Source organism: Lepidochelys olivacea (assembly GCF_965140295.1).
Source record: "Lepidochelys olivacea isolate rLepOli2 genome assembly, chromosome: 9".
Classification (NCBI taxonomy): domain Eukaryota; kingdom Metazoa; phylum Chordata; order Testudines; family Cheloniidae; genus Lepidochelys; species Lepidochelys olivacea.
The window spans coordinates 33,174,505-33,184,757 of record NC_140419.1 but is presented as its reverse complement, the minus strand read 5'-3'; the positions used below and the strand labels follow the sequence as shown (position 1 = coordinate 33,184,757).

The 10,253-nt window shown below is 40.4% G+C and overlaps 1 protein-coding gene across 2 annotated transcripts in view; it reads right to left on the bottom strand.

Moving 5' to 3' along the window:
* Positions 1–202: 202 nt before the first annotated feature.
* SLC16A14 (solute carrier family 16 member 14) overlaps positions 203–10,253 on the bottom strand; it is a 26,698-nt gene continuing 16,647 nt past the window's right edge. For both annotated transcript variants that reach the window (XM_084639572.1, XM_084639573.1), the window contains 2 exons: positions 7,776–8,771; positions 203–702 (listed from right to left, as the gene is read on the bottom strand). In XM_084639572.1, coding sequence (XP_084495698.1) covers positions 554–702; positions 7,776–8,771 — 1,145 coding nt within the window. In that variant the 3' untranslated portion in view covers positions 203–553. The remainder of the gene's footprint in view (positions 703–7,775; positions 8,772–10,253) is intronic.

Below are 10,253 nucleotides of genomic sequence, written 5' to 3'. Positions count from 1 at the left end.
GTTTCATCAGTGTAAAACTGTTGTACATGAATTAAGAGTCAGAACTAGTTTCAGAGTAGCAGCCGTGTTAGTCTGTATTCGCAAAAAGAAAAGGAGGACTTGTGGCACCTTAGAGACTAACAAATTTATTTGAGCATAAGCTTTCGTGAGCTACAGCTCACTTCATCAGTGAAGTTGTAGCTCACAAAAGCTTATGCTCAAATAAATTTGTTAGTGTCTAAGGTGCCACAAGTCCCTCTTTTCTTTTTGTGAATCAGAACTAATGTTTCAACCACTGACCAAATGTAAAAATAGCAATATTACATCTGGAAAGCTCTTAACATCAGTATTTGTTAAAGAGACAGTTCTAAGCAAAGAATCATAAGTATGACAGTCAACTTGCTTTTACAAGCACATTTCCACTAATTATTTAATATCAGCACTTTGCAGCTCATTCATTATTCACTGTGATGCTCTTCAATGCAGTTGGTCTTGTAAGAATAACAATTTTATACTGCTATATAACAGAGACATGAACCCAATATATTCTTTTCAAAACATTCCATAAATTGAACTATACTTTTGTGCTTTCAGTGGGTTTGTCTTTTGATTGTTTCTTTTGAATACAAGGTTGGATGAGTAAAAAGATTATTCCTACCATGTAAAGCAAACCACATATGTAAAAAGAAAAATCGTATTTTTGTGTGATGTCATAGATCCAACCTGCAAAACAAGGACAAGACAGTTTTCAGTAGGGAGCATATCAGAGAAACATAAAACAGGAATGTTCAAAAAACACTGCATATTTATCTCATGAATGCATCCTATTATGTGACACTTCATTCAAGTCACCAATTTTTTCTAAAAAAGAAATGAAGTGGAAATTGTCTCCATCTTTTAGACAATAATAACAGAAATGAACTAACAAAAACCAGTGATTTATTCAGTCCTATGCAGAAAGCCAACCCATGGCCTGTGCATCACTTATATCCCATTTAAATCCTCAAAATGGGGCTTCGGATATGCACAGGCCTTTTGATGGTCCTCTCCATAAGGGAGAATTTCACTCCCTGTCTGAAGTGAGGTATATGGAGTTAGGACTTTCAAAACATTTTGGACGGGGAAGCTTAAGGAAGAATGCTTTGGATCCAGGGACAGAAAACATAAGTGATTCAGAGGGAGAGCATCAGGCTGTGATGCAGCACAAGGCTGAATGGGAGTTTGGGCTGAGCTACCTACTTGCCAGAAAGAGCCAGGACTCAGGTGTGGGTGAAAACAAGAGGCCATCCTAGAAGTCTGGCAGGAAGATTCCAAGTGGAGGGGCCTATGTTTATAGATTCTTTCTATAAACTTAGGCCCCTCCACTTGGAATCTTCCTGCCTTAATCCATTCTTGTTTTGGGCAATGTTTTCACATAACTAGAAAAATGTGATCAAATTACTACTACTACTACTAACATTATTTCCATATGTATCCAGCCTCCTTTCTTGGAATAAAGAATAGAAAACTGTGAAAATATCAGTTTTGTCAATGAATGTGTTAACTGTAAGTAAACTTAAAAACATGTTGTTGTACTACAGAGGCACTGGGGAACACCCTGATCCTCAGCTGGTGTAAATCAGCATAGCTTCATTAACTTCAGTGGAGCTATACTGATTTACACTGTAAGGATCTGGCTCAACTGATATTTAGTATTTAATTTAATATTTAATATTTACAAAGCACTTTACAGGCTTGATTTTCCACTATTTTGCACCTGGTATAGTCATTTACACCTGTGGAAAATCGATGTAAAATGCCGCTAAATCAGAATGACCATTTTACATTCACATTTGCACAGGTATAAATGGTTATACAAGGTACAGGGCAGTGGAGAATCAGGCCACATATTGAAAGATCAGTATTACTATCCCAGTTTACAGATGGGAAACTTACATGTAAGAAATTACCCCAAGCCATACTGTGAGTTAGTTGCAGAGGTGGTATTAAACTTTAGGAGCTCCTGGCTCCCAGACTCCTAATCAATCTGCTATTCAATCATCCTAACTATGTAAACAGTAAACGGAGATGTTTTCAGTCCTCCATCCAAGCTCTAGAACAAGTCACAGATAGTGAATGGCTCAAAAATTCAAAACTCAGGTAGAGTTTTATTAGTTTAAATTAGTCCTAGGCTCCCATAAGTCTCTGGATATGTGATATAGGTATCTGAAGACCCTACACTGTTCATTTGCTAAAGTCTGTAACTCAAACCTTCTGTTTTATTCAAATTTCTTTCATGTATGATTTTGATCCTTGTTTGGTACATAACTCCCAATAGCAAAGCTAGATCACCAAATTCTGAATGCTTCTGTTTCTCCAATCTTCATCAACTCCAGCCCAGACAACAAATATAAATCCTATACCAGCAGCTACAGATAGGAATAAAGCAAATTGCTTCTAACATCCCTCTGAGTACAAAAGGGGCTACCTTGGCTAACCCTATTTAATTGTTCTTTCTCTGACCCATATTGTCCCTGCCACTTCTGCATGTTGTTTTAAAAATTCTGATTATAATAAAGAAAAGGTGAAGGAAATAATTTTAAATGGAAAAAATCTATTCTGTCAGGACTGCTAACTCAAAAGTCCAGAAAAACTCTCTGGGTGAAATTCACCTCTGTGTAAAGGGAAGCATGAAGGTTTAACTTACACATAGGACTCATGCTAGCACTGTGCACAGGGTGAATTTCACCCAGTTTATTTTACTTAACCCAGCTACGGTATATGTATGTGATTTTGTAGGTGATGGAGTTGGTACTAAATACAGAAGGCCAACACAGGTACTTGAATACATGCATACAGTTCCAGGTGAAGTCAATAGGCCCAATCTGACAGTCATTGCATAGATGGAACTCCCTCTGATGTTTATGGGAGTATTGTCTTAAAAAGGACCACAGCATGCGTTCTAATTGGTGTTGCATATGATTGGTTGAAGATACAATTGAGCCCAAGTCATGAAGGGCCCAATCCTGCAGTCTTCAGTCATATAAAATTCCCAATTACCTCAATGGGAGTTTTGTGCACATAAGAGCTCCAGGATCAGGGCCTAATAATGGTAATTAATTATGGCGTAAACAGGCATGCACATTGTCAGAATGTGTGACCCTTTTATTTGGGCTGCTGAATGTTGACAATCTCTTTTAAATATGACTTCACAAATTTGCCTTATATATAACTGCATAGGTATCTCCTCTTCTCTTTTAGTTTGCTCTGTTCCCTGCTGGCACCCCTCTTCCTCTACTCCTGGAATTATGCCCAGCATATTGCACAATTAGGAGGTTAACTTTGTTCATGAGAGAAAAAACAGCTGAATTAACAAAGCATAAAATTTACTGGGACAAAGAGAAAAAGTACAGTCCACCATCTTCTCTATTTTCCAAGAGACAGAGTATTGTCTAATAGTTAAAGAAAAGTCCTGGGTCCTACTCCCAGTTGTGCCACTGACTCATTGTGTGATCTTGTGCATTCAATACATTCTTCTGTGGCTTAGTTTACCCAAATGTAAAATGGGTATAAAATACTTACCCAAATCACTGGGTAGCTGTGATAACTAATTAATATTTGTAAAACATAGTCAAATCTTCTGATGAAATGCTCTATAACATGCAAAGTATTGTCACTGTTCCCACAGGAAGATAGAGTTTCTGTGGAATAGTATGAAAAATTGTCTCATGAACAAGACTCTTGATCTGTACATTATTTAGACCAAATGTTGGAAATAATATCATTTCCCTCCTTCAAGAAAATAACCTTACCTAATATATGTTGCATTTAATACTAGTTACAAAATAAATGTTTATGTAATGAAACTACTCTCTGGTATCAAAAGCAAAAATAAAAGGAGTACTTGTGGCACCTTAGAGACTAACCAATTTATTTGAGCATAAGCTTTTATGAGCTACAGCTCACTTCATCAGAATGAATGAAAGCAAAAATGTAGTTTTGGTTAATTATATCATAAGACGATTGAAAACAATTTATTTTTTAAAAGTAAATTTAAAACATTATACTACTTAAGTCTTATGTTCTTGAGTGAGTCAATCATGGAGCCAGGTTAATAAAAGTTGGTGCAGGAGTCGTACATTACCCCTTCCTGCTACCTACTACCAATGGCAATTGAATTTGTGGGTGTTAAATTATTGTGGTTAGGGTCCTGGACTGAGACCCAGAGATCTAGGTTTAATTTCTGATTCTACTCCTGATTTTTGTGTATGAACTTGGACTAGTTACCTTATTTTTGTGCCTCAGTTTCCTCATCTGTAAAATGAGGATAATACTTCTCTACTTTACGGGAGTGTTGTAAAGATAAATATATTAATGTCTATAAGGACTTCTTCTGATGCTGTGGTGATAGATTTCATACAAATAGGGTAGATAAATAGTGCAGTAGAGTGCTATTCCTTTAACAGGTGTGCAGTCTAGGAATCCTCTCCACTATCTATATAACAGTCTATGTAATAATATTGCTGGATTGTCTGTGTCACTATGAAGCCTAAAATGTCTGTTGAGTCAACGTAAAGCAATGGAAACAGCTACAAGCATGGTTGAGAGCTCTTTTTGTTTAACATACCAGCAGGTTCAATCATCACTGGGATTTGTGGTCTGTTGCCATCCAATTTTTAAGTTCTCAACCATTTTTTACATTACAAATTACACCTGTGTGACAGCAAGGCATGTATCTATGCCACACCAAGAACCTGGACCATTATGACAGCAGAGGTAACTTAACCTATCACCACCCTTACACATTTAGCTAATTTGCATGCAACAATTTTATTGGTTGTATGAGGCAGTTGGCACAGATGGTGGATTATTTGGCCCAGATGACACACCCCTGTGACAGCCCAGCCATTCAGCAACTAGTTTAAGCTTAAAAGAGATGTCTGGGGAAATCAGTGTGGGGGAAGCTCTTGTTAAGCAATGGCCTGTAGTAAAGAGCCTAACTAAAGAGCCCAGTTTCAGGGTATGGGATTTGCCTGATTTTTGTTTGTTTGTTTTTTTAATTTGTTTTCCTCTATTACTGTTAATAAACTGGGATTTGGTTTTATATTCCTTGAGATTCTGGAAGTTTTAGGGTTGGAGCTGTGGGTTCCAGGTGACTCTGTGTAACTCCCTACTGGGGGAAGCTTTAGTTTATGGCCAGAGCTCAGAGGAATGCTGCTAACAGATACTTCTGAAGAGATGCACTGAATCAATACATAGGATTTGTAATATTAGGTTAGATCGATGTTCCATCTGCTCCATATCCTCTCACAGACAGTGGCCAGAATTAGATGCTTCTGAAGAAACCCCATAAAGGACAATTATGGAACAACTGCCAAGGCAGCTCTGGCCATACACCTTTGTGGCTAACACCACCCTACTTCGGGGATATGCTGGCCTCCTATGGAACATGGGCCTCTAGAAGAGGAGAAATAGAGTTTAAATTATTAAAATTCTGCCCAAGATCAACACAAGCAAGTCTTCTGGCAGACATGTGCCAATGAGAAATGTTTTTAAGTGCTGCAGTTTCACTGAAAAGAGATATTTTAGAAAACTTGTTCTGTATATCTTCACATCCTGGTGTTCTGAGTTCAAGTAATAAATAACAATATTACTTAACAAAATTAAAATTGTGGTAGATCACCTAAAAACTTAAAATGCAATATGTTTTCTATATTGAACAATCTCTAAAAATAGCTTCACTCTCTCCACTGAAAGTTTAGAATAAAGGAGGGCTCAAATTTGCAGACGCTAACCAATGCTGGCCGCAAAATTATATACCTGCCACAATCTGCATCTAACAGATCTGAGCTAAAATAACACTGGAAATTGAAGCCAACTGTTGCTTCACTTAGTCTTCGCTATTGCCTCACTATTTCCCCTTTGGAATGCTTGATACCACATCTGTGCCAGGCAGGTTAAGTCAGGACACTGTTCCAACTGCTGTTTGTACAAGCACATTTCAAGGAGCTGTCCACATTTCTTGTTCAAGGAAAACAAGGCTTTTAAGAACCCACATATAGTTAAAGTCCTTCTAAGATCTTTCTCAAGAAGTGTGAGTTCAGCATCGTGACAGCCCATACGGCAACCTCAATTCCTTGACTGATGCACTTCAATTCTGCATTCAGATGGTTTCAAAAGGTTTGAAACACAAAACACCATACATAAAATAAACTCCTGTTACCATGTTATTCACATTGGTTCATAATATAAAAGCAGAAGGGCTAGCTGTTTTAGAGCAATCACTGTATCTTTTTTTAAATTATTTAAAGGCCAAATTCTCCCTTGAGATATGTACATGTTAACTGTTACTGGGCTCAATTCTGGCTGACAGGGTTTGGGAAAATGCACCGAAGAGTTGTAGTTTTGCTCCCCTTTGAAACGATTCAGCATGTCTTCTTGTCTACGTCATTACAGCAGTGCTGACAGGTACAGAGAAAGAGAGAGGGACTACAGATCTCCCAGTGCTGGTGGTGGCTCTAACCCAGCTCAGTGACCATGCTATCCCCTACTGAAGATGACCTATTGCACCTTATTGCTTTCTTCTGACTCATGCACCCAAAAAAGACAGTCACAGTCTGGGCCAAAGTATTATTTTTAGGGAGTATTTTTGTCACCTGCCTCCCCATTCCTTTGTACTGGATATCTTACAGTGAAGGGGTTTGATTCCCTCTAAGTTCATTTGAGGGGAGCTGTAGCAATGCTTGCAACTTCACTTCTCCCAGGGGTGAGGGGGAGCATGCAATATAGTCCCCAAAATGGACAGTGTTGGCTGATAATCGGCCAAAGCCAAGGCAGCTGGTGATGAGCTTTATCAGCACATCCATTGGGCAGCCTATGCTGCTGGAGCACAAACACAATTTAAATCTACCTGATGGACCCACCATAGAAGGTGATGGTACAAACCAGTCTGTGCTCCCCACTGATGAAATCTCCCTCCCGTGATGCACAGTGGCAATTCTTACTACAGCATATTTCTCATCTGGAAATATGCATGCTTCAAGTGTAAACTGTGATACACAAACACAGGAGTAAATATGTTAACAGGATCGGCTCTAGGCACCAGCAAAGCAAGCACGTGCTTGGAGTGGCACATTTTCAGGGGCGGCATTCCAGCCACCCTTTTTTTTCGGGGCAGTTGCGCTCTCGGAGCTGCACCACTTAGACAGGGCGAGGGTACCGCGCCCCCGGCCACAGCGGGAAGGGGAAGCCTCAGCCCCAGGATGCTGAGCTGCCAGGGCCCAGCCGCTACCTGGGGAGGAGAGGGCGAGTCCTGCCGGGGAGCCAGGGCTGCGCTGCCTCATCTGCGCACTAGCTGCTGTGCTGCCTTGTGCCACCCCTTATATCGGGGCTTCTCTGCGCAGCTGGGCGGAGGAGGAGGTAAAGCCCCTGCAGGCGCTGGGAGAAGGTGACATTACTCCCTCTGCTTCCAGCACCACCTGCAAATCCCAGCACCACCTGAGCTTGGGGCCACAAAAAACCTAGAGCCGGCCCTGTATGTTAACCCTTTCTATGCTAGAAAATTTTTATATACAATTATTTTAAACAATGTACCATAAAAATGATAGTTTGTAACAGAGCTAGAATGACTTGCAAGGATTGCAGTTTGTACTGAGGGTGGGGAATGTCTTCTGTAAACACATACATGTAAAATGGGACACTAGTCAGACTGGGAGCTGCTGTAATTTTGTTATCCACATTATTATAATATCACAAGTATATAATAATTCAGATATAGTCACAGATATGCATTTTGATTTGAAACTTGAACTATTTACCTGCAAATGGTGGTCCTAGCAGTGCAGATATCCCATTGGCACAAAGTATGATGCCGTAAGCATTTGCAAGATGCTCTATCCCAACTAAATCTTCAGTCACAACAGGCATGAGAGAAAAATATCCACTGGAAAATCCTATTAGGGCACAAACCATTGCCAGGCTAATATATGTATGCATTAATGGCAAAATAAGAATACAGGTGACAAGAGTGAAGTTAGCTGTCAGAAAGACATTCCAAGTACTGATACAGGGTAAATCAGAGATGATTCCAAGGATCACCTTACCAAATATATGAACTATGGCTATAATCGAGGTCAAAGGAAATACATCATTCTGTGTGGATAAATTATACTGTTTGACGATTTCTGGAAGATGAATAAAAGGAATAACAAAGCTGCTGTATGCAAACAATGCCCAAAACACAAAGGCCACAAATACTCTATTAGTAAAAAGTGATGCAGCCCCAAAGTAGCTGGAGTACCATGTTCCAAACCCCTTCTTGATTGTAACAGTCAGCTGGCTCACTCTCTTGAGAATGCAAAGAGCATACAAATGCTTTCCACGTCTGGTTTTACCTTTGCACTTCATAGCTTGAATATTATCAAGCACTTTGTCATTAACTGGTCCTTCTTTTTTCTCTTGCTCTTCATGTAATACCCCATTAGATTTTATGGGCTTTGCAGAGTGGAACAGAGCTTTTGCATGATAATCTTCACTACTGTTTCTCTTAACACCTTTTTCATTGGCATCCTTCCTGGAAGAAAGTGGCCTCATGAGCGCTCCGCAGACACACAGGTTCAGAGACACAGCACCCTGGATGAACATTGCATTCCTCCATCCAAATTCCTTACACAGATGCTTCAGTAAAATGGTCATTAGAAATGTTCCAAACCCTGTTCCAGTGGTACTAAGTCCCTGAGCGAGTGCTCTTCTCTTCTGAAAATACTGTCCTACCATGACCACTGCAGGAAGATAAACCATGCCACTCCCAACACCTGTGAAAATAAAAACATCACATGCTACTCTACTGAAATCATCCAGATTTAGCAAGGTATACAACAGGGATGCCCAAACTCTGCAGCAGCAAGAGCCACATTAGCAACATACCAGTAATACAAGGACCATACCAAATTTGTATATAAATATAATAAATAAATACTTTGCATTTATCATTTATTTTAATCCAGTATTCATAGTACTTTCCAAACACAAATTAATTAATCCTTGCAAAGTAGGTATTGTCCCATTTTACATATAGAAAAACTGAGCCATACTGAGGCTAATGGCTGTTGATATTTTCAGAGGTGTTGAGCAGTCATATCTCAATATGACATCATCAGAAGCTGTGAGTGTTCAGCACTTCTGAAAATCAGGTCCCAAGTAACTAGCCCAAGGTTATGCAGCAAGTCAGTGGTAGAGGTGGCAATAAATGTACATAGATTTTAATTTTTAATTGTATATGCACACAGCCATAATATTTTCTTGTACCTGTATCTTATTTGACAGCAAATAGACATTGCTTGATTTTTAAGTTCACGAGTGATGAAAACTTGCAGCTAGTCAGTTTTTCCTCACTTTGCAACTACAGAGTGGGGTGATTGTAGGATACATTTTAGAACTCCATGGGCTGCATTTGTTGCTGATCCAAAGCCCATTGCAACACTGCATGCAACACAGTATCTATAGGTGTAATAATAGAAGATGACAGAGGGGAACATCTCCCCTTAACTTTCAGCTGTGAGGGAGGGGGCTGACAATGCCATTCCCTCTTCCCCCTTTCTGCCCCCTGATTTTTGCTGGCTGTGTAGGGGAGAGGACAGAGAGGAGAAGCTAAGAATAAAGGTATTACCATATCAGCTAATAGATAGGTGGGGCAGCTGTAATTGTATCCTCCGGCCAACAGAGGGCTCTCTGTCCCCTCTTCTCCCATTGCTGGACAGGCATTTCAGGATCCTTATATGGGCCCTTCCCCTCCAGATATGAGGGTCTGAGGAGCTGAAGGGTCTGGCTCCCTCTAGTCCCTTCCCTTAGGCCAAAACCAGGAGACACAGCTATGGGGGATGTGGGGCCACGATGAAGGGGAGACAGCTGATGGGGTGCACAGGCACTGGAGAGGACATAGGGGAAGCCAAGAGGGATATTTTGGGAAAGGTACAAGAAGCTGGAAGGATGCGGGGGAAGTGAAAGAGCCTGGGGTGACAGGCAGTTTGGGGAAGAGAGAATGAGGGGCTTTGTGAGTGAATGAGTCTGGGGAGAAAGATGGGAGAGATTCATGGAGATGAGCCTGCGGGTTGGAGAGAAGACATTGGAGGAGTTTGTTGGAAATAGGTGGGTCTTGGAAGACTGTACATCAAGAGGAGTTGGGAAGAGGAAAAAAAATACACTGATGGTGTTAGCAGGAGGGTGGGCATGCAATGAGCCACCTGAACACTAACTGCACTGCTGGTCAGAGGCCAAGGTAAGTAAGTGCTGGAGGC